Source organism: Coenobita brevimanus, chromosome 39 (assembly GCF_032717465.1).
Source record: "Coenobita brevimanus isolate Jiangsu-jjx chromosome 39, ASM3271746v2, whole genome shotgun sequence".
NCBI lineage: Eukaryota > Metazoa > Arthropoda > Malacostraca > Decapoda > Coenobitidae > Coenobita > Coenobita brevimanus.
The window spans coordinates 23,652,548-23,678,973 of NC_136992.1; the positions used below are offsets into that span (position 1 = coordinate 23,652,548).

Here is a 26,426-nt window from a genome sequence, read left to right on the forward strand (position 1 = left end):
TATGACAGAAACCTGAAGTTCTTTACTAATATCCAATGGGACCACCACTCATGTATTCATTCACATCGTCACAATAGGCTGGTCTCCTTTTCGACACTGCTGGGGCGATTATTTCTCCACGATCCACAAAGAGAGCTCCGTCTCTGTCAGCGACCTGTGTGTGTGTGTGTGTGTGTGTGTGTGTGTGTGTGTGTGTGTGTGTGTGTGTGTGTGTGTGTGTGTGTGTGTGTACTTACCTTACCTAATTGTATCTTTACAGGAATGAGTCAAGCTCATACTGTCCCGTGTCTTAAACCATAATTATCGTACATATCCTTAAATTTGTGAATCGTTTTGGCACACACTATTTCATTCAGTAGTGCATTCCACTGATCAATTGCTCTGTTTGGGAAACTGAATTTCCTCATGTCTTTATCACCTCTCTTCTCATGCAGTTTTTTGCAGTGTCCTCTTGCTGATGCTTCCCCATAAGTTAAGTAATCATTTATGTCTATTTTCTCCTTCCCTGATATGCATTATATAGCATTATCATGTCACCTCTTCTCCTTCTCTCCTGTAGTGTTGGTAGATTCAGTTTATTTAGTCCTTCTTTGTAGCTTAGATCCCTTAAGCTTGGTATCCATCTTGTAGCAGCCCTTTGAACTTTTTCAATCTTGTCTATATGTTTTTTGAGATGAGGACTCCAGACTACTGATGCATACTCCAGGGTTGGTTTGATGAATGATGTTATTATCCTTCTTAGCGTGTCTTCATTTATGTATGTGAATGCTATTCTCATATTTGCAAGCAGTGTATACATGTTCCGTACCTTCTCACTGATGTGGTCAGCTGCAGATAGTCTGTTATTGATAATCACACCTAGGTCCTTCTCTCTTTCTGATGTGTGTAGGGTTTTATTTCCTAACGTATAATCCCAATCAGGTCTTCTTCCACTTTTACCAAACTTGATTACATGACACTTGTCCACATTGAATTCCATTTGTCATGTATTACTCCATTCATGAAGTTTATTTAATTCTTCTTGTAGCTCTTTACAAGAGTCTGTGTTAGTAATTCTCCTTTGTATTTTTGCATCATCAGCAAACATATTTAGATACCTTTCATTTCCAGTGTTACTGTCTATATCATTTATATACACTAAAAACATGATTGGTGCCAGCACTGAACCCTGTGGTACTCCACTAGTCACTTCTATCCATGACGAGTAGTTTCCCCTTAGTACTATTCTCATTTCTCTTTTTATGAGAAAATCTTGAATCCAACATTACAGTTTGCCTCGAATTCCTCCTTGATGGTACAGTTTCCATAAAAGTCTTTGGTGTGGTACTGTGTCAAATGCTTTCTTGAAATCTAAATAGATACTGTCCATCCATCCTTCCCTTTCCTGTATTGTGTTTGTTACTCTGTCATAGTAGCTCAACAGATTAGTAACACATGATTTTCCTTTTCTGAAACCAAACTGTCTTTCTGTTATCATACTGTGTTCTTCTAGATGATTTACCCAAGCTTTTCTTATAAGTTTTTCTAATACCTTGCTTACAACACTGGTCAGTGATACTGGTCGGTAGTTGAGAGGATTATGTCTATTCCCTTTCTTGAATAAGGGGACAATATTTGCTTTTTTCCAAATATCAGGTAGTTTGCCTTGACTCAAGGATTTCTTGAAAATTAAAAATAATGGTTTACTTAACTCTTTTGCACATTCTCGTAGCATCCAACATGAAATTTCATCAGGACCATTTGCTTTTCCTCTGTCTAATTTACTTAAATCCTACTGTATTACTTTTTCTGATATTTGTATATCTGGTAGTATGAGTGGGCATGCATGTTCCACATAGTCCCTCTCAAAATTTTTTTCTTCTGTAAAAACTGATTGGAAATTCTTATTCAGTGCTTCACAAATATCTTTCTCTTGTGTATAGGTGATTCCATCGTCCGTAATGGATTGTATTATATCTTTTACTTTGGTTTTGCTTCTGATGTAGCTGTAAAATAGCTTTGGTTGATCACTACTTTTATTTATGATATCCTCCTGAAACTGTTTTTGGGCATCCTTCCTTATTCTTGTATAATCGTTTCTTGCCTGTTTGTAATTCTTATATGCCCTTTCACTATTGTGTCTTCTGTATCTATTCCACAACAAGTCTCTTCTTTCTTTTGATTTTTTACATTCTTCATTGAACCATTTCTGTATTTTCTTACCTACTTCTTTGTGCTGTGGGATGTACTTCTAGACTCCTATTTCATAAAATTCGCAGAATTTTTCATATACAGCATTTAAATCTTGTCCTCTAAGCTCATTTTCCCAAACAACTTCTAAGAAATACTTCTTTAGGTCATGATAATTTCCCTTTTTATAGTTTAGGCTCTTTTTGTAACTGTGTGTGCGTGTGTGTGTGTGTGTGTGTGTGTGTGTGTGTGTGTGTGTGTGTGTGTGTGTGTGTGTGTGTGTGTGTGTGTGTGTGTGTGTTTACCTAATTGTGATATACAGGAAATGAGCTACACTCATGGGGTCCCATCTCTGTTTCTCAATAAGTCAAATTTAGCTTTAAACTCGTTTAAGTTTTTAGACTGGACGATCTCTTTGTCCAGGATACTCCACAGGTCTATACATCTATAAGGAAAACTATATTTCTTGATATCCTTCAAGCAGCTTGGTTTCTTCAGTTTCATTCCGGTCCTCTGGTTACTCTCTTATCTCATAAAAACAGATCTTCTTTGTCAATTTCATCTACTCCCACCATGGTCCTGAACACTGCAATCATGTCTCCTCTCTTTCTCCTTTCTTCTATGAAAGGCAAATCCAGTTTTTCCAGCCTCTCTCTGTATGACAGGTCTGCCAGACTGGGGACCATCTTGGTTGCATTTCTTTGTATTCTCTCAATCTTGTTTATATCTTTCTTTTTGTGTGGGGACCACACTACAGCTGCATATTCTAACCTGGGGCAAATCATGGCCACTAACAATTTTTTCATCTCCTCATCCATATAATGAAAAGCTACTCTTATATTAGTCAGGAGTTCATACGTCTCTCTAACTGCCTTGTTAATGTGTTTTTCAGGTGACAAACTGTCCTGGACCAGCACTCCCAAATCTTTCTCTTCTCTCGCTTTTGTGATTGGTTCGTTACCCATCAAATAATTCAATGATGGCCTCTTGGTACTTTTACCCATTTCAAATACTTTACATTTCTTTGTATTAAATTTCATTTCCCATATCTGGCTCCAATTGTGTATCCTATCCAGATCCTCCTGCAGCATTTTACAATCCTCCTCAACCTCTACCTTCCTCAAGATCTTTCCATCATCAGCAAACAGACTTGCATAACTGTTCACCCCATCTACCATATCATTTACATAAATCAGGAACATTACTGGCGCCAACACCGAATCCTATGGGACTCCACTTGCTACTTCTCTCCATCCAGATATCCTATCCTTTATTACTGTCCTCATTTGTCTGTCTCTCAAAAAGTCTCTCATCCATTCTAGGAGGTTCCCCTTCAGTCCTCCTACATACTCTAGTTTCCATATTAGTCTCTTATGGGGTACCCTGTCAAAGGCCTTCTCCAAATCTAAATACACACAATCCACCCAACCATCTCTCTCCTGTAGCACGTCAATCGCTCTTGAGTAAAAACTCAACAAGTTGGAAACACATGACCTTCCACTTCTAAATCCAAACTGGCTATCAGCCAAAATATTCATCTCCTCCAGATATTTTATCCATCTATCTTTCAGAATGCTTTTGCACAATTTTGAAACCATGCTGGTTTGGGACACTGGTCTATAATTCAGGGGTTCTTTTTTGTTACCTCCCTTATAAATTGGTACCACATTTGCCCTCTTCCATTCCCGAGGCACTTTCCTCTCTTCCAGAGAACACACAATTAAACTGTGAATCTTATCCGCCAGTTGTTTGCTGCATTCCTTCAGTACCCAATTAGAGATTCCATCTGGTCCTGGGGCTTTCCTTACATCTTGAGTTTCCAGTAATTTACACACTTCCTGTACCTCCACTTTTATATCTTTTATCACTACAGTATATTTCTAGTCACTCCCTCCCCTTCCACAAACTCCTTTTCATTAGCGAAAATTAATTGGAAATATTTGTTCATTATTTCTGCTTGCATTGCTGCATCTTTATACACCTCTCCTTCTACTTTCAGTTTGGTGATTCCTTCCTTTTGTTTCAGTTTGCCATTGACAAATCTATAAAAGAGTTTGGGTTCATCCTTACATTTGTCTATTATACCTTTTTCAAAATTCCTTTCTTCTTCTATAGGTATTCTTGTGTATTCATTTCTAGTTCTTTTATATTCTTCCTTTGTTCTGTTGTTACTTCTCTTTCTCCAATTGTTCCATGCCGTGTCTCTCTCTTTTTTTGCTATCATACACCTTCTATTAAACTACTCCTTTTTCCTGTTTTCCCCCTTATTCTTAGCACAAATTTTTCCACTCCTGAATTATAAAGGCCTAGAAAAATATCCCACTTCCTCTGTATCTCTCCTGTTTCTCTTAATTTTCTCCAATCTGCATTTCTGAAAAATTTTCTCAATCCTGTAAAGTTTGCTTTCCCAAAGTTGTATCTTCCCTGCCTATAACGCTCGTCTCTTGGCTCCCTGTTCCCTGTTATCATCTGGAACTCAATGACCACATGATCACTTTTTCCAACTGGACACAGATATTTCAAGGATTCTATTACATCAGGTTCTTTGGTAAACAGTAAGTTTAGCCTTGCTGGTGTGTCCTCACCTCGGAACCATGTCTCTTCTGTGATCCACTGCGTCATCACACTGTTCATTGTTATATTTAATAATATAATTCCCCACGAATCTTCACTGCCTCCTGAGTCCCATTCCTCCCAGTTCACCTCTTTACAACTGAAGTTACCCATTAAAATTATATTGTTGCTTTTCTCAATAATTTTCTGTAAGTAACTTGCCATGTCTGACAACATTTCCTGGTATTCATCATCAATCCATGCTCTTGTCTTGGGAGGAACATACACTACTGCCATGTCTCTCCTGCTATTTTCTCCTTCTCCTATTTCCACAGTAACTACATTTATGTTGTTCTTCGTTGCTATCATCACTCCTTGTCCCGTTTTTTCTTTTCTGTCTCATCTCCACAGTTTGTATTTACCATCTCCCAAATGAACATCAATATCTTCCCTTAATTTGGTCTCTACAAAGCACATAACATCAGGTTCATGTGCCCTCAAAAAATTGTTGATTTCTAGCATTGCCGATATTAAACCATCAACATTAGTATATAACACCTTCCAATTATTTCTGATGTTTTTTATACCCTCTTTTCTCCTTCTCTCCACCAGTACAACTTCCTTAATTTCTGATCCATGACTCTCCAATAAAACACTGTCTTCTCTTCCTCTGTTCTCTGGTCATTTTTTACCTTTGCTTCCTTTACTAACTCCTTTACTTTAGCTCTTTCTTCCCCATTTGTATCTCTCCTTATCCAAACATTTTTTAACCTTTCCTTGTCTGATAATTTCCATGTTCTACTGATAATTTCGTTTACTGTTGCCTGAGACTTGAACTTTACCTTCAATCGCATTGCCCCTCCTTCCTCGTGCGTGTGTATTTACCTATTTGTAGTATACAGGAATTGAGCAATGCTCGTGTTGTCCTGTCTCCATATCCACATTTATCAAGTCTACCTTTACACACATGAATGTTTTTCTCATGCACCACCTCTTTGTCTAAGTTGTTCCAAATATTTAAGAATATACCTAATTGTGATATACACGGAATGTACTATGCTCGTGGGTTTCCGTCGCTGTTTCTCAACAAGTCGAAATTAGCTTTAAACTCGTTTAAGTTTTTAGACTGGACGATCTCTTTGTCCAGGCTATTCCATAAGTCTATACTTCTGTAAGGAAAGCTATATTTCTTGATATCCTTCAAGCAGCTTGACTTTTTCAATTTCATTCCGTGTCCTCTTGTTGCTCTCTTATCCCATACAAACAGATCTTCTTTGTCAATTTTATCTACTCCCACCATGGTCCTGAACACCGCAATCATGTCTCCCCTCTTTCTCCTTTCCTCTAACGAAGGCAAATCCAGTTTTTCCAGCCTCTCTCTGTATGACAGGTCTGTGTGTGTGTGTGTGTGTGTGTGTGTGTGTGTCTAAGGTGGTGGTTGCGGGACAGCGATGAGGCGAGGAGGCAGCCTGCTTCAAAATTGTTGTGTCGGAAATACAGTAAGATCACATATCAAACAAATGAAAGTAGGTGTAAGTGTTAATGCAAATGCCAAAATACCACATAAACTACAAACAAAAAAGCAAATTGTTGTCTCCACAAGCTAGTGGCATGGCTCATCATCACTATCATCAACCGCAGCATGACCGGATTCGATGTCAGGACTGCAATTATTACAATTATGGAACTACAAACAATATGTAACAATTATGTAATGACAAACGATTGCATTATGTTACACTTGCTACAATTATGGAACTACAAACAATATGTAACAATTATGTAACGACAAACGATTGCATTATGTTACACTTGCTACAATTATGTAACTACAAACAATATGTAACAATTATGTAACAGTTGCATTAACAAGATGTAACTTTTATGTAACTTTAACTACAATGTACAAATTCATTACATACAAGGTAAAATGAACATAGTAGCCGACGCATTATCTAGGAACCCGAACACAATTCAGGTCGCGGCATTAGATCTCAAAGGAAATATCTCAAACCACGATGATATTGCAAAAGCACAAAGACTTGATCCAATATGGTCTAAAGTTATATACAAGTCAGAAAGTGGAGATGACATACAATTACCCAAACTGCATGTACCACTCGAACAATTCACAATAGTCAATAATACTTTATACAAGATCAACGAGAAACAACCAAAACGCCAAAGAAATACTAACCAGTTGGTAGTACCTAATGACATGATACCCCAAGTATTACGAACGATACACGATGGCCCACATGCAGGACATCCTGGAAAGGATAAGACATTCAAACAAGCCCAGCTGTTATATTACTGGCCTTCATTACGAAAAGATATAAACAATCATATAGACAGATGCGAACCATGTGCTCAGTGAAATAACTGCTGATGTCTCCACAATCAAAAGAACATTATTAGCTACTTTGGAAAACTCAAACTGGATCACAGATGATGGAAAGATGTCCCCAGACCTCGTCGTGGACATCACTGGTTATGTAGCTGCCTTGTGTAAATTACCTGATAGGACCCTTAAGATCGCCAAGACGATCGCGTACACCCCAGGCATGTGCTTACTAGACTTAATGAACGAGGTAGAGATGCAGTGCAGTAAAGCAGGGATGATCGACACACATACACACATACTCACACACAGGCTTCTAGAACATTTCAACAACAGTGTAACACACGTGACACGACCCCTGCTACACCAGAATTTAGGAAGCAGAGCTCAGAAGGAGACTGGCCATAGAACTGGCAGGTAGTAGGGAGAAGGAGCCTAGCAACATGGGCGAGAGGGTGGAAGAGAGAGAGAGAGAGAGAGAGAGAGAGAGAGAGAGAGACAAGGAGGTAGCTCGCGGACTCTACTTATACTTCATTCGTGTGTGAGAGACTTTGTTAATATTTCCAAGACAAATAAAAATAGTCCCATACTCATCTTTACCTCCTGTCATTGCATGACAAATGGGAATTAAGATTATTTACTTACAAACTACTCACGTATAACAACCGCTTGTCCACGAGTCTAATATATGTATAACTGATCTACAAAACTTCACTACGAGCACCTACAAAGTTACTGTAAGATATGGTGGCAGCGAACGTACAAACCTCGTCTACGAATCTACAGTGAATTTCTACAAAAGCAGGCGAGACTCTATCCAAGATTAGCTTCAGTTCTACAGTGAATTCCTACAGAATACAAGTTACAAGCCTACGAGTCTACGAGTGTACAGTGGATTCTGCATTATCAAGACTGAAAACAAAAAATACCTCTTACAACCAACAACTCACAACCAGCTCCTGACAGTATTCTCTCCAACCAGCCTTCTCTGTCTCCCCGATCATCACACTGATTTAGAGGTGACGAGGTCACAGGACGTCTTGCCAATAGTTTAACAAAGTACTGATGCAAACAATCTTGCAATTTCTACGACAAACCAACGAACTATAACCATCTACAATCAACTACAAGTAACAACTCTACGAGTCGTCTGTATAATCTTCTACACGCACCTACAAGTAGCGGCAGTCTTCATCCCACAACGAGTAAATCACAAGAGTAAAGAACCGAGAATACATCATGAAAGAAAAACAAAACAAACAAACGAAGAGTGAGACACGACTCACAACTCACAACCATCTGACCTCACCCTCCTTTCTCTCCTACCGTCCCCCAACCTCCACCGCTGACACAGGAGTGAAGAGGTCAAGACGACGCGGCAGATACCAAGCCCATATTCACAACTCATCTTACTCACTCATCATCACTCAAGTTACTCATCGCTACTCATTTACTCACCACAGCTACCAGTGTGGGAAGTCGACGTCGCCATAAGTGGTTGCTGAGACGACAACACGTCAATCAACCCATGAAGGACAACGCTATCACCACGTGAAACACCACGCACACCATTCCCACCACGGTAAAAATTAGTGAGTTACATAGTTACTTCATTTATACAATACACAGTGATAGACAAAAAAACTACTGCACAAACATATTAAACGTGTTATATAATTACAACTTCAATACATATACCTACTTCAATTATCTTCATAATTCAATCATTATATACTTGCACCAACAATAAATATTCTACACTGTATATATTCATTCATTTACTATAGCATTTATTTACTACCAACGAGTGTTACCATTTATACCTACATAAAATATGTGTTTCATACATACAGTACAGCTATACATTATTACATCTACAAAGTAATAAAGAAAATATACCATCACAGTTACTCAGTAAGTGATTAAAAGAACTGTATTAAACATTTATTAATTAAAGCTACCTAGTGGAAACAGATAAAGTTACAAGGAAAACCAGAAACAAAAAATGGCCAACACAAATGACATTAGCAAGAATGAACATCTTCAACACAATCGTGATGACAAAGATTTCCACACAGTGCTGACACATATACTGCCCAGAATACGTACAAGTGAACAACAAGTCAGTGTATATAGTTAATACTGTATATAGTGTATATATATATTTTTTATATAAAATAACAAAATATGGGGCTATACAGTATATTATCATTTTCAGTAATATCTGTGCAATATAAACTAAACCTTAAAAAAGGGTCCCAAGGGAATTAACCAGCAATTATGCAACCATGAACAACACAGAAAAAGCGTAGATAAACGAAGAAAAACAAACTATACCAAATCGATACATTAAAAAAAAAATAAATAAATATAAAAAAATACAAAGAAGAATGACCTATGATACAGAAGTATGTTATACCAGTAGCATTATCTTTAAATGGAATATTAATAGCTCTTACCATAATCTTAACTTTAAACTTTTTTTTTTCTTGCACGTATGCATTTTACTACAATAACCAATTTACAAACTGGATTACAGTTCAATAGTTTAAGTTTAGTGCATTTATTCAAATATGTATACAACTTGTGTAAAATGTAATATTACTAGATCATTGCAATTTACCATGAATATTATACCTGTACAATATTATAATCAATATTATATATTAAGAGTTAAGAAGAAGACTATTATGTATTAATGGATTAGCTTATGTCAATAATGATTGCTGTCGGAGGACCTCCAGCGGCGTGACCGAGCAATGTCAGGACTCCATATTATAATTACAAATCATAATAGATAGATATATAGATAGATAGATAGACAGACAGATAGAAGCAGCAAGACAGGGGATGAGATAGGTAGTGTGTCAGCGAGAATCGAGCAATGGTAAACATGCTTACACACTCTAACTCAAGGAATGCTTGATAGGCACATGACAGTGCCTCGTGACCATACACACACATACACACATACTCACACACAGGCTTCTAGAACATTTCAACAACAGTGTAACACACGTGACACGACCCCTGCTACACCAGAATTTAGGAAGCAGAGCTCAGAAGTCGACTGGCCATAGAACCGGCAGGTAGTAGGGAGAAGGAGCCTAGCAACATGGGCGAGAGGGTGGAAGAGAGAGAGAGACAGAGAGCGAGACAAGGAGGCAGCTCGCGGGACTCTACTTATACTTCATTCGTGTGTGAGAGACTTTGTTAATATTTCCAAGACAAATAAAAATAGTCCCATACTCATTTTTACCTCTCCTGTCATTGCATGACAAATGGGAATTAAGATTATCTACTTACAAACTACTCACGTATAACAACCGCTCATCCACGAGTCTAATATATGTATAACTGATCTACAAAACTTCACTACAAGCACCTACAAAGTTATTGTAAGTGTTGCTATGGTTACCGGACTCAAGGCAGCAATCACGCCACACTTACGGAAAATTTTCATGTAAACAGTGTTTGTGGTGGATTGCGGTCTTCTGGAAATGTTATTATTGAGAAGGGCCAATCTAAGCCTTAGTTGTGTCACCGCACCTCTGCCACGCATACAGACATGGGCAAAAAAAGAACAAAAATTGACCCCTTTCGCCACTCACTCATTCTCCGTACACGCACTTCAGGACCATCTGAGACAATTAGCTTGAAGTCGAAGGATTGGTGAGTATTATGACATTTAGTTTTTTATTTCTGGTGAAGTATTAACTGAGACATGAAGGTTTAAAAATATACAATTTTCTCAGGAATGCCCAGCCACGGGAAGGGTTGGCAGGAATATATGCCAGACGCGATGAGTTAAACTTGGATGTTTCTAAAATCTGCTGAGTATACGTACAAGTGCATGAAATTTTATTATAATAAATCAACAGCCTTTATAATCTAGTAAATACCTGTAATTGCCATGCAGAAAGATGATCAACTGTATAAAAGTTTCTTCTAAAAGGAGCAAAGCTAACCTGTCCAGTATGGCCTTCAGGATGCATGGGGATATTTCGAGATCATTTTGAAACAAAAAAGTGCAACTTATATGCTGCAAAATAAGGTAATATCTCTGAAGAAGGCATGAATGAAGTTAAAAGTCTTGTCTTGAACTGAAGGGGTTAAGGAAGAGGTGGTAGAAAGTCTCCTAAGCACAAAAGAAACAATTCTTTGACTCACCTGGATGAAACACTGGCAACACTGCTTGACCGAGTTCTGCCTCCTATTCTCTCTTCTCTGGGTGCCTGGGAAGATGTTCGTCGTATCACTGGATGGTGGCCCTGGAAGGAGTCATGGGATTGCAAAAGGCACTTGAAATATGACTTGGTTATTATTGCTCAACCCCATTTTAAATAGCCATGCAGACCCACCAACAACAGATAAGCAACTACTTCTGTGGAGCCAACATATGGGTACAGTACAGTGCTGTAAAGCGATCCCTTGGTATTCATGCACCTGGTTATAGCAGTTTTTGTTACCAATGCTAGATGAAAATCTGCACTCCTGCCATTATCATGCATTTTTTGGCTAAAAAACTTCATTATCACACACTTATCTCGATTCTGCCAACAATGATGGTACAAAATCTGTGGTTTCTAAAGGCTTTGGGGGATTCAGAGACATGAGAAGATTTAGTACACAAGAAATCTGCATCCCTGCCCTGTTATCACTTGCCGAGACAGTGTTTACACAAGACGCATGTGATTTTGGCCTCTGTACAGCTGTCAGAAGGGTTCTTTATTTTTGGTCTCTCTCTCTCTCTCTCTCTCTACCTACCTACCTACCTGTTCCTGTTACTTCTATCCCTCTTATTCATTTTCAAGTAACATCCAAAGGTTATAAATGATAACAAAAAGACATTATTACAAGAGGAAGTACACAAGGTTTACCATAATTTTGCTCCCCCCCCTCTCTCTCTCTCTCTCTCTCTTTCTCTTTCTCGCTCTCTCTCCTTTCTTCCTCCTGTTACTTCTATCCCTCTCTCATATTCATTTCTGAGTCATAGCCAAAGGTTATAGAAGAAAGTATTAAGAGAAAATTACAGTAAACTCTAAATTATTCATCATCACACCTTGCCTGTCACTTTTTATTACTCTTCCTTCCTTTTCAGGTGGTTTTACACTGGGTGACAAGCCTAATGGTTTCCTGTGAGCCAGAAAACCATTTACAACAATGCGTGGTAACCATACATGCTCCCTATGTGTCAGCAAGTTGGTTGATGGAGGATTAGTGCCCTTCCCCGTAAAAAATTAACTCAAAAGGTCAAATGGCCACCCCTTACGGGATTATGGCTTCTTCTAACAGACAGAAAGACAACTTCCGTCCAATCGCATTATCCGGTACTTTCAGCTCGGCTCTGTTATAACAACATCCGGTGAAATTAGGCAATATCCGGTGAAACTGGGCAATATCCGGCTTCGAAATGAGAAGCAGTTGGTGGTACTATGCAATTTTCAGTGGTAATGTGTATCATCCAGATCAGACACGGGACCTAATCGGCATGCAGACAGACCCTGCAACAAACACCAGCCAACAACAATGGATTGCAGAAGCAACCAACCAAACATGCCAAGCAAACCATCACCCTCTCATTTTCTTGTCTGGACGCCGTATAGTGAGGACCTATCGCTCGCTTGCTCATAATCATACTGGTAAAGGCATACCTCAGTTTAATGATGTAACTGGTTAGGTAAAACCTCATCGTTAGGCGGGGTATCGTATATCGGGGTACTTTTAACATGTAAAGCAATGTGGAGCATTTACCACACTTGGGTTTTCCCCCAAACCAAGCCCAAAACCCACCCAAATGAGCCCAAAAACAAGTTTAAGGCCAATCTAAATAGCCCAACAGCTGTCAAGGAAGCTAACATAAGAGTAACACCTGTAAATAACTCACTAAAACCAACAAATAAAATCTGAAAATCGTCAAATATCAGTCTGGAAAAAGTCAAGCTTAGTACACTGTACCCCAAAATGAAAATGTTCACCCCACCTATGGCTAAAATACATAATCTAACTCTAAAAAAGGTTCATAAATCAACCTAAACAAACAATATTTGACTAAAATATAATCAAAATCAGTTTAAAAAGTCAAAACCCATTGTTAAACTGGGGTTTGGCCATCGTTCGGCGGAGTATGGTGGTATTTCTACCTCCATCGTTAAGCCGGGGTATCACATCTAGGGGTATCGTATATTGAGGTACTGTATTACCGTACATAATTAGCTGATTACTGTGTTCAGTGATCCCTCGATTATCCAGACACCCATCACCCGGACAATCCATTGTCCGGAAGCTGTGATCTGGCTGTTCGAAACCATTATTGTTCATTTTCCATTTTATCTGGACAAAATGCTTGCGTCCGGGTGGAAATTATGGCCACACGAACATTTGCATCCGGTTGCTTCCACCTCCCCCCCCTACTGCAGGGTATGGCCCTGCAGTGGTGATTGCTTGTCTGTGGTTGATGGGTCTGCTTGACCATGGTAACTGCTTGGCTGTGGTTTATGGGTCTGCTTGACCAGACAGAATCATATAAAAGTTAAGACGTGTACAAAGGGAAGCCAGGGGAGAAGTCCATTATCCGGACGGATCCACTTTCCAGACATGCCTTTGGCTCTATTACATTGGATAATTGAGGGATTACTATATATTATATATGATATTAATGTGGTGGGTAGGGGCGCTCACCATCCACTCACTCGATGTAGTGCTGCTGTCAGGAATCTGCCATTTCCTCTCCTCCATCCTTCTTTCTTTCCATCTTCTTCTGTCTTCCTTTCCTTCATTCCTTCCTTGTCCTTCTGCCTATGGGTGACTTTGCACTCCCTCTTCTGTCTTTCTTTCCTTCATTCTTTCCTCTTCCTTCTGCCTGTGGGTGACTCTACACTGAGTGACAAGCCAAATGGATTCCTGTACACCAGGAAACCATTTACAATGCTGGATGGTAACCATATAACCAAATGTTGGCACCTGCTGGTTTAGTGGGTAATTAAGGCACTCCAATCGGATTAAACCAGTGCAGGTTTATATCCAAGGGATGGTTGGGGTTTATTGCTCACGTAATGCCACTCAGGGATGAGTGAGGCTGGTCACTCTCATCTTAAATGTCAGGACCAACTGCCTAGCCCCGGCCTCCTACACTCCTCATGGGGCAACACAGGATTCGATGATGGATGGATGGATGGATGGAGGGATGTAAATCTATCTATCAATCTATTGCCAGATGCTTTAATCTCGTACGGGGTGGCCACAAACAAATCGCCTCCATGTTGCTCTGTCCCCCACCATTTCACTGCCCTGCTCCCAACTCACACCCCCTTCTCTCTTATACCTCTCCATTCCATCCCTCCATCTCATCCTCGGCCTCCCCCTCCCTCTCCTCCCCTCCACCTCACTCACAAACACTCTCCTCATCAGTCTCTCACTCTCCATCCTCTCCACATGGCCAAACAACCACAGTGTGTTCCTCATAACGCTTCCTATCACATCTACATCCACCCCACAACGCTCCTCTATATCCTCATTTGTCAGCCTGTCTCTCCATGTGGCTCCACAGGCTCCTCTTAAAAAACTCATTTCCACTGCTCTCACTCTTGACCTGTGTCCATCCAACAACGTCCAAGCTTCACTTCCATAAGTTAAGAGTTGGTATCACAATGCTGTCATGTAGTAAAACTTTCACTTCCATGCTCACTTCCCTGTTTCTAATCATTGCTTTCAAGGAACCAGCAACCCTTCTTCCTTGCTGTACCCTTTCAAGCACTTCACCCTCTAAACTTCCATCCTTACTCATCACACTCCCCAAGTACTTAAACGTACTCACATTTTCCATTTCCTCACCATCCAACCTTAATGTACATTCACTGACTTCACCTCTCTCAAAGACCATCACTTTACTCTTCCCTACATTCACCTTTAGATTCTGTTTCTTACACACACTCCCAAACTCATCCACCAAGCCTTGCAGCTCTCCTTCATCTTCACTTAACAACACAGTATCATCTGCAAACAACAGTACAGGGAGTTTCCAAACACTACCCACTCTCATTAGGGTCACTCCAACTTCCACTGCCCTACCTATCTTGTACCTCTTTTTTTTACCCCATGCATGTACAGACTGAACAACCATGGAGACATGACTCATCCCTGTTTCAACCCAACCTTCAAAGAGAAAAATTCACTCAGTTCACCATCCACACGCACTGCAGCCTTAGCACCATCATACATACTCTTCACAGCATTCAACAACTTCCCATCTATGATCTGTATGACTATATTAAGTACTGGTTGTCCCCTACTTACAAACGGTTGACTTACAAATTTTCGACTTTACGAATTTAGAAACCGTACTTCAAAATTTGAATTTTGATCTTTTTTCGGGATAGCAATATGCGGTGTGATGCAGTGGCAGTGAGCTGGAGTCACTCCCAGTCTCCCCGGGTGGTCGTTAGTGTAAACAATCGATGCTCCAATTCTCTAGTGTTTTGTGTCGCCAGTGTTTTTGATACCCCCCCGGTATCTACTTTGTTTTGTGCATGCATCATACAGTACACTCCCCCAAAGTATTCAGAGTAAATAATTCACCTAATGAACAAGCAGGGGATACCCTACCCGTATCCCTGACTACCTTGGAGAGAGCTCCAACATACTTGACCTCTTCCTCACAACTAATCCTTCTTCTTACTCTGTTAATCTTTTCTCTCCGTTGGGCTCCTCCGATCGCAACCTTATCACCTTAACCTGTCCTATCACTGCGGTACGGCCTGTGGACCCTCCAGGGAAACGTCGTCTGTGGCATTTTGGAGCCGCGGACTGGGAGGCCCTCAGGCAGTATTTCTTTGATTTTCCCTGGAATGATTATTGCTTCCATGGCCGTGAGACATCTGAGTGTGCCTTGCGCATTACAGAGGTTATTCTCTCGGGCATGGAAGCATACATTCCTATCTCATATCCTCTGACTAATGCAAGAAAGCCTTGGTTTAATCACTCTTGTTCTAATGCTGTCTGCAACAAGGAGAGGGCCTACAAAAGGTACCGGAGCCAACCCACCCCTGAATCACATCATCTTTACGTTTCTGCCCTGAATCGTGCTAAGTCTGTTCTTTGCTCTGCTAAAAATAATTTCATCCGTACTAAATGCTCTCAACTCTTCAACTCGAATTCTTCCCGCTCCTTCTGGCACCTTGCCAAAAATCTTTCTAACAACTTTACCTCATCATCCTTCCCTCCTCTTTTCTACTCTGATGGTTCTGTAGCTATTTCTTCTACTGATAAAGCAGATCTCTTGCACTGTCTTTCTCCTCCAATTCTACCTTAGACGATTCTGGTGCTGTTCCTCCATCACTTCCCCCCTCTGACTTCCTCATGGCTGACATTCAAATTTCTTCAGCAGATGTATTTTCTGCCATCACTGGCCTCAGTACTAACAAGGCATATGGGCCTGATGGGGTCCCTCCTGTTGTTCTCAAGAACTGTGCTTCTGTGCTTACACCCTGCCTAGGCAAACTCTTTCGCCTTTGTCTGTCAACTTGTACCTTTCCTTCTTGCTGGAAGTTTGCTCTCATTCAGCCAGTCCCAAAGAAGGGTGACCACTCCCAACCCTCCAACTATCGTCCAATTGCTTTAATGTCCTGTATTTCAAAAGTTTTCAAATCAATTCTCAATAGAAAAATTTTAAGGCATCTTTCCTATCACAACCTTCTTTCCGATCGTCAGTACGGGTTCCGTCAGGGATGCTCCACTGGCGATCATCTCACCTACCTTTCAGACTCCTGGTCATCCACCTTTCGGGACTTTGGCGAAAGCTTTGCCATTGCCCTTGACATCTCAAAGGCTTTCAATCGAGCCTGGCATAAATCTTTAATTTCCAAACTGCCCTCCTACGGTTTCTATCCTTCTATCTGTGCCTTCATCGCTAGCTTCCTTTCTGGTCGTTCTATAGCCGCTGTTGTAGATGGCCATCCTTCTTCTCCTAGATCTATCAACAGTGGTGTTCCTCAGGGCTCTGTCCTATCATCAACTCTCTTCCTTTTATTCATCAATGATCTTCTAAGCTGTACATCTAACCCTATCCACTCATACGCTGATGACTCCACCCTTCACCTTTCCATTCGGTTCCCACAACGCCCATCGTAGCAGTTACTTCAACAAGCAAGGGATGAGGCTATGGCACACCTAATGTCTGATTTGGCTCGTATCTCTGACTGGGGTAAAAATAATATGGTTGTTTTTAATGCATCTAAGACTCAGTTCTTACACCTATCAACCAGACAAAATCTTCCACAGGTATACCCACTAATGTTTAATAATATGCAGCTTAATGCTGCATCATACTTGAACATGCTTGGGGTTTCATTTACTCGGGACTTATCTTGGAAAGATCATATTACATCTCTTGTAAAATCTGCTTCCAAGAGATTGGGTGTGCTAAGCCGACTCCGCTCTTTCTTTATCCCTGCACAATTGTTGACTCTATACAGGGGTTTTATCCACCCCTGTGTGGAGTACAACTCTCATGTGTTGGGAGGCTCCCCACATACAGCTCTTCTCAATAGGGTGGAGTCAAAGGCTTTTCGTCTCATTAACTCTCCTCCTCTTACTAACTCCCTTCAACCTTTGTCTCTTCGCCGCACTGTTGCATCTTTATCTCTTTTCTATCACTACTTTAATGGTCACTGCTCCTCTGAACTGTCTGCTTGCATTCCTCCACCTCTATGATGGGCACGTAGCACCTGTCTGGCAGCAAACTCTCATCCCTTTTCTGTCCAACTCTCTAATGCAAGAGTTAACCGTTACTCCCAGTCTTTCATTTATGCAACAGGTCAACTCTGGAACTGTCTCCCTCTGTCTGTATTTCCTGCTGCCTATGATCTCATGTCTTTCAAACGCAGTGTGTCCAGGCATCTCAAAATGATCGGATCTTGAATTTGGCTCTCTATTGTATTTTGTTTTTCTCTTGGAGGGAACTGTTACTGCAGGCTCATGCCCTTTGGTTCCTTCTTCCTCACATATTAAAAAAAAAAAAAAAAATCACGTCCACAAAACCATAATGAACGGACTGAACTCAGAATGAACGAAATCAGGGGAGAGGGTACGCCATAACCGCCATCTCCCAAACTGAACGACCTCCCCTCCCTAGTAGATGCTGCACATGAGGCCAGATCTGCGCAACCTGTTGAGCAGCATCCAGTGAAGAATGAAAATCTGCCTATGTCGAAGATCAGTAAAATTCTAGCAGCAATGGATGTTCTGAGAGAAGAGGCCAAGGAAGTGCTCAGTGGGATAGAAACCACTTTTCGTTATTACACTGAAAAGCACAATGCAGAAGTCAACTGAAGAAAACAAACAATCATCAGACGCTACAACTGAACTCAAGCACAACAGGAGCCAGTTGCTTCTACACTGTCTGCTACACTTCCTGGGGAAGATGATGATGTGATGTCAGTGGTGTCATCTTTGGATTCTGAAGGTTTTTTGGGAGAGGAGAATGAGGTAGAGGCATGTGGGGAAGGGGTTCATCAGTCAAGTGATGAGGACATGACTGGTGATGGGAACAGGGGAGTGGAAGGTGATGTGGCGGGGACACCCTAAGTGTATCTCCCTGCCTCGGAACCACCAGTATTCATGCCAATCAGGACTGCCATCTGCTCCATTTAAGGAAAATAATCATGTGTTTGCTATATTTTGTATATCTGTACTGTATGTGGCTGAAATGTGCCCTTTAGCACGTTCCAATGGCTCAAAACGTGGACTTTGAGGGAGCGGTGCCAACCATATACTATTTTACCCATAAGATATCTGTACACAGTGAACGAATTAACAGCGAATGAGCTCGTCTGCTGTCCATAAACTCGTTCACTGTGGGAGGGAACTGTATCCACAAAATGCCCTCCTGTCTCTCATGCTACTGGTGAGAAGAAGAGGAGGACAATTACTCTAGATGGCAACTTGTCCTGTCTTTTTTTGTGACAGGGAATCATCCTGACAGGGAACTGTGAACCAGCCCTTAATGGCCATCACACATGAACTTGTACTTTTGCAATCAACAATCTCAGTACAGTACTGTATTCAATAACATGAGATATTCAATACAGTAAGCTCCCACAGTGCGCGAGTGGATGGGCAGTACTGGTCCTCGCATACTGTGAATGCATAATGTTATGGGAAAAATTACATATGGGCGGTACCCCCTAATACCTTGACATTTTTTTAACCCTTAGAGACATAGTAAAGGGAAAATTTTTCAGACATACACTACAGATATAGCTACAATAACAAAAATATGGTCAATCACTTTAATAACAGTAGACAACAGGCCTGATGGAGTTTAATGACAGGGGTTATGTGGAGCGGCAACACACTTAGAGTGCCCTTGTCGCCACTCCAGCCGCACCACGCTTGATTAACAGCTGCCAGTGTTGTATTGTTCCAGGCTTTGATGAAGAAATTTATGGCCTGTTGAATGTTACATTACTTCCAGAATGCAGCAATGGTCATTATGGTGGGGGTTGCGGGTATGCCAGGTGAAGCAGGTGAGTGAGGTGGGGCTGTGGAGGTGGAGGGGAGGCAGCTGGTGAGTGAGGTGGGGCAATGGAGGTGGAGGAGATGTTGGTGCGTGAGTCAGGGGAGATGGTGAGGGGAGGATCCTCCATCTCCTCCTTGCTGCTGCTCACATTTTTGGCAATTTCCTTCATCTCTTCTTGTTTGTTTCATTCCTCATCTTGTTATGGACGTACTGGCAGTATAACAACTTCGCATTCACGAAATAACCGTCATTCAAGTGAATCCAAACATTATTATAGAAACTGGGTATCTATTCTAACTTACTGTTATTGCCGAAAACGTTATTGTTGAAGTCGTTATTGGCGAGATCATACTGTAGACTCCTCTTGAGCACCTTCCCCACGAGCCTCTAAGTCACTACTGGCGTGTTGTGCAGGGAGGGATGTCACATAGTCAGGGAAAATGGCGTTTTTGTGCCATTCCTTCCCTCTGACTCGCATATTGTGGGCTAAACTCGCACAATCAAGGATTTTTGGTTGTTATTTTTGGTCACTTGTGTACCATGCTATTCGCATACTCTGAGCTCGCATACTGTGGGAGCTTACTGCACTTTATTTATAAAATAGGTTTTGTGTTAACGGTTTTGCTCAGGTGTGGACTAATGTAAGTGCTTTATGCACACTTAAGGTAGGCTTGGCTAGGCTATGATTTTCGGTTGCTTAGGTGCATTAAAAGCATTTTCGACTAACAAAAAAAATAAACTTACAAGCAGTTTCTCGGAACATAACCCCTTTGTAAGTAGGGAACCATCTGTACTGTACAGTCAGGTCTCAATTTTCACAGGGGTTATTTACCATAATTTTTTTTTTTTTAAATCTGATTCTGGGCAAAGGCTTCAGGGCCTTTCTCTGGGGCAGTTGCCTATCCCAGGGTCCAGTAGTCCTCCTACACCTCCACATAATACCCCACGAATGCTGAATTCTCTGAATATCCCAAACCTTCCATAGAAGTCACTGATTTCAATGTTTTAGCTATTCCTGTTATCTACAGACCCACTATGAGACCTGGAAATGCATTTTATGGAACATTAATACTTCCTCAAAAGACAGTACAGGATGATACACGAGCCTTTCTGGGTACAGTGTACTGTACTCACCCATGCAATGATGTAACACACCGTGCTCTTGTTCACACCAAAATGGCGCCTGATAGCCACAAACAACTGCACTTCATGCACCATGTTCAGTAATTTCACTCTGTCTTCCAGTGACATCACTTTATTCTGCCACTTAGGCTCCCTTACCTGATACACCCTGAGCAGCACACTTAGGACCCATTTTTCACATGGATAAAGAATGGAGCTGATCAACGATGCCATAATAACAAGCAGAACACATGCGGATGCACAACCCGTGAGATGAACTGAGAGAGAATGAGCACAGTGGCATATGATGGGTGCAACAAAACTCCAAATCGCTGGTCATTTACCAACTCGGCACTTTTAATTGGAAAATATTATTATATTTACCATAATATAGGTTTCACACGCCTAATTATCTGAAATCTCGTCAAAAAATTTGTATTTAACTATTTATAAAGAATCAGGGTTCTGAGCAGAAATTTGCTAAAGTTGGCAGAAGTGTTTCACCTCTAGCTCAACAATTTGCTGTGGCAGACTTTTCTTTTGCATAAATACTGATTTACAATGCAAATGTATCTACTTGTACTCTAAATCAATATTTATGCAAAACAGAAGTCTGTCGAGGCATGCTGACGAAATGATGGGGAAAGATACACTAACTTTAGTGCATTTTAGCTCTGAATTCTGATTTTTTATTAACAGTTATATTAGGCACAATTTTTTAAGCAGATCTAAGATAATTAAGTGTGAATGAACCTATATGTGATAAAATAATAATATTTTCCAATCAAAAGTGCTGATGCTGTTCTAATTCGGTAAATGACCGCCAATTCGGTAATTCGTCATACCAACAAATGATCGGATCTCCTCTTTGTAAAGCCAATAGAATAAGAAGATGACACATTGGCAGATAATAAGGGATGCTACCCAAGGAGCCAATCAAAAGCAAGCTCTCATTGCAAGAAAAGAATGGGAGATTTGTGTTGTGAAATTCTAGGTACTGTACAGTGCTGATGCCCTGTGCTGAACATCACATACCTTTACAGGTAACTGCACAGTTTAGCTGTAAAGGACAGTATTTCTCACAGAAAACATGCAATAAACTCACTTGTGAACCCCTACAAACAGCTGGTGCCGTGAGAAAAACAGGAAATATCTTCCTGTGCATTTTTAAAATAATTTCCCAGAAAATCTGCGGATATGCAAACCCGTGAGTAGCATTTTTTTTTTTTTATGAGGAAGAAGGAACCAAAGGCAATAAGCCTGCAAAACTGTTCCTTCCAAGAGAAAAACAAAATACAAGAGAGAGCCAAATTCAAGATACGACCATTTTGAGAAGCCTGGACACGCTGTGTTTGAAAGACTGGAGATCATAGGAAGCAGGAAATACAGACAGAGGGAGACAGTTCCAGAGCTGACCTGTTGCATAAATGAACTGGGAGTAACAGTTCTTGCATTAGAGAGTTGGACAGAAAAGGGATGAGAGTTTGCTGCTAGACGGGTGCTACGTGCCTGTCGTGGAGGTGGAGGAATGCATGCACACAGTTCAGAGGAACAGTGACCACTGAAGTAGCAATAGAAAAGTGATAAAGATGCAACAGTGCGGCGAAGAGACAGAGGTTGAAGGGAGTCAGTATGAGGAGGAGAGTTAATGAGATGAAAAGATTTTGACTCCACCCTATTGAGAAGAGCTGTATGTGGGAAGCCTCCCCACACATGAGAGTTGTACTCCACACAGGGGCGGACAAAACCCCTGTTTAGAGTCAACGATTGTGTAGGGGTAAAGAAGGAATGGAGTCAGCTTAGCACATCTAATCTCTTGGAAGCAGATTTTACAAGAGATGCAATATGATCTTTCCAAGATAAATCCAGAGCAAATGAAACCCCATGCATGTTCAACGATGATGCAGGATTAAGCTGAATATTATTAAACATTAGTGGGTACTCTTGTGGAAGATATTGTTGAGTTGAAGGTGCAGAAACTGTGTCTTTGATGCATTAAAAACAACAAGATTATTTTTACCCCAGTCAGAGATACGAGTCAAGTCAGACATTAGGTGTGCCAAAGCTTCATCCCTTGTTTGTTGAAGTAACTGGTGAGATGGACGTTGTGGGAACTGAATGGAAAGGTGAAGGGTGGAGTCATCAGCGTATGAGTGGATAGGGTTAGATGTACAGCTTAGAAGGTCATTGATGAATAAAAGGAAGAGAGTTGGTGATAGGACAGAGCCCTGAGGAACACCACTGTTGATAGATCTAGGAGAAGAACGATGGCCGTCTCCAACAGCGGCTATAGAACAACCAGAAAGGAAGCTAGAGATGAAGGTACAGACAGAAGGATAGAAACTGTAAGACGGCAGTTTGGAAATTAAAGATTTATGCCAGATTCGATCAAAAGCCTTTGAGACTGTATTACTGTGCTGAATGTACTGTATCAATACTGTATTGTATTTTATGCCTGATTTTAATCTTTTACTCATGGGTAATACTGTAGAATAGCTTTTAAGACTGAGGATCAAAGTGGTTAGCTTGGAGTGGTGACATATTATCTGGCTCAATGCCGAAAATATAGCCAATTAAGGCTACCGATGCAATATCTGGCATTTTGTAATACCTGTTGGGGGGTTTGGCTGAATTATGCCAGATATATGTAAGATTACAGTATGTAAATAAGGAAATACACCAGAAAATTGTGTCCCTCCCCCACTTGTTTACCTAACCTCTGGCAGACGATTTTGGCTTCTATCTGACTGGCAAAAGAATGGCTTGCTTGCTCGCTCGCTCTCAGTCCAGCAGCGTTAGCACAAGTGGAATGAAATTTCTGCTTAAATATAGGACTACCATGATTTTTTTCAGAAGAATAAGGGTGATGATGATGATGATGTAAGGCAAACCCTTATATGCACATACCATGTACAAGTAAAAGTACTGTATAGTGTTTATTTTTACAGTGTTAGAAAATACATTAAGGGGACAAAATGCATTTTATACTGCTGATGGTTGGATCTTCAGAACAGAGAAGCAAATGAAGCCCAACAGGACGGTTTTCCTTGGTACATCTCCTATTTCGTATTGTCAAAAGCGCAAATCGTTAGTTTTTTATTCACCTTATTACAGGGGTATGCCTGTATGTATGTAGTTAGTAGGTTTAAATTGTTGCTAGAGGGAAAATTTGGGTTTACTAGTGGGGTGCTCAGTACCAATTAGGATAAATCCCACAGGCTTTATGCTTTCATAATCGTGCAACTTCGTTATCACACACTAGGCGTGGTACCAATTATGCATGATAACCAAGGGATCACTGTACATATGATATGCAGGGAACCAGCAAACCCCCTTGTGGTACACAGCACCTCATCAAGATTGGACCAGGGTCCTTCCCCTCAGGAAGGTACAGAGTAATATAAGGAGTTTGACTCCTTGGTGGATGCTGCATCTGTTTTGCATCCACCCAGAGTGCACGGCATCATGTACAGGCTTCTCATCAGTACTAACATGACCTGGTATTCAAAACATAATGTTACTGTTGTTACTGAGAAACCCTGGTCTGTCTGGCTGCGCAGACCCATCAAACAGAAGCATGTAACTGTCCTTTCAGGTCCCTTCCCTGCAGTGAACCAATGGTCCCTCATGGTAGACAGCGCTTCACCACAGCAAGGTGCAAAGAAGAGTGTGGAGGCTTGATTTCTGAACAGAAACCATATTTGCATCTCTCCACCCAGTTAACTGAGGGACCACAGTAGGTTCTACATCACCTTCTTATTTGGCTAAACACTTACTACCCACTGTCATAAATGGATTCCTGGGCTATAAGAGGACATTAGGACTGTCACTCAGTGTACAGACACTTGAAGCAGAAAGAAGTGACAAGAATTATGAGAGATATAGTAAGGGAGGAGGGCAGATACAGAAAAAGAATGATGACGATGAAGAAAGAAGCAAGCAGCATTACATCATGTGAGCTTGCAGACAGACATCAAGAAAACCTCTGTAGCTTTCATTAGCTTGCTGTGGCAACTGGCTGAAGTATGGTAACTTTTGGCCATACTGCAGCAGAAGATAGTAATATCAGAGACCAGAGGATGTCTGAGACCTAACGGGGACAGTGCTAGCCACCCTTACTGCTTAGTGGCTCAGCTAACACTGAGTGGGATGACAGGAAATTTGTACAATATAGTGGGGTTGAAGGAAGTGAAAAAAAAAATAAAAAAAATAAAAGGAAAAGTGTGCACTTCTGACCACACTGCCTGGGGTACAGGATTACAGTTGTTGTTGTTGAGTAACCACAGCATGCCTGGCTGACCAGACCCATCAACCATGGGAAAGTAGCCACCCCTGCAGGGCCATCCTGTGCAATAAACCCACAGCAGACAGCACCGTACCACAGCAAGATGCAGGGGATCAAACTATAATATATTGTACTGTACTGTACTGTACACATCAGGTACAGTACTGGAAAGCAGCATCTTCACCAACATAACAGGGCAACAGAGAGCCCAGTTATGCAACCACCCCTCAATTCCCTCCCTGTCCTCCCCAAAAATGGAGGATGACAGGGTGGAAAGGAAGAATGAGTTCAGATTCAGAAAGCAGAGGAATGACTGCATTACTACTTGTCTCCAGTTATAATGCCTCACAAAGGATGATGACCTTCCTCTTTAGTTGCTTATGGCACATTCCTTCTTGAATAGGACCACTCACATCATATAACCTGTATATCCTCTGTGAAATGCCTGTAGTTTTCATGGAAAGACTAGGACCGTTGTGTCTCTGTAACTCTGTTCAGTGCAATGCGGGACGGACAAGAGAGTATTGTCCCTCAGGTCTGGCCAAATCACCATGAGGCCTTCAAAACTCACTAACTACATGTGAAACTTATTTTATAACTTTGCAAATACAGTAAACTCTCAATTATCCATTACCACAATATCAAGCACTTTTTGCATGGGTCTACTGGAGCAACATCCAGTGGAATTATGCAATATCCAGCGCCGAACTGGGAAGCAACCAGCAGTTCTATGCAATATCCGTTGTCATGCAAATCATCTGACTCGGACTCGTGAGCCAACCAGTGTACGCGAAAACCCCGCAATGCAACTGCCAATCAGAATGCCCCCAACATGCCAGCCAATCAGAATGTGCTGCAGGAGCAGCCCACCTAGTGCGCTGAGCCTACCGTCATTCTCTCTCATGGATCTGCGGTGGAGAAACCCTAGTACTGTGACTTACTCTGTTGCCTCCCATGCCTCAATCAATGATGTTGCAAAGCTCATGGCCTCCTAGTGCTTCATGACTTAGTGCTCTATTGTTATTCTTGAACTGCTGTACATGTAATTACTGCCACTAGACCACATGGGATTAAGTGCACTGTACTATACTGTACTGCATGGTGTACCACTCTACCCTCCACTGATGCCAACACAAGATGAGTACATACTATACTATGAACTGTATTGCTGTACTGTATCAACACTGTATTGTATTTTATGTTTAATTTTCATCTTGTACTCATGGGAAAGTTTTTTAGGATAGAGGTTGAGATGGATAGTACCACATTGTCCGGCTCGAAGGCTGAATGTTGAGCTGAAGGGGATGTACTATGCAATAACCGGTGTTCTGGGAACCAGTGTGGGGGCTGGCTGAATTATGCTGGATAATTGAAAGTTTACTGTTGCTGTTTTATTATTTTTTACTCCTTCTTTTTTGAGTCACCTTACTGACCTGTGG

The 26,426-nt window shown here is 41.1% G+C and overlaps 1 protein-coding gene across 1 annotated transcript in view; it reads right to left on the reverse strand.

Annotated features, from left to right (window-relative positions):
- The window catches only part of LOC145396869 (WD repeat-containing protein 91), a 386,076-nt gene that overhangs the window by 149,475 nt on the left and 210,175 nt on the right, over nt 1-26,426 (reverse strand). The window contains 1 exon segment of the mRNA XM_080270157.1: nt 11,234-11,334. Coding sequence (XP_080126283.1) covers nt 11,234-11,334 — 101 coding nt within the window.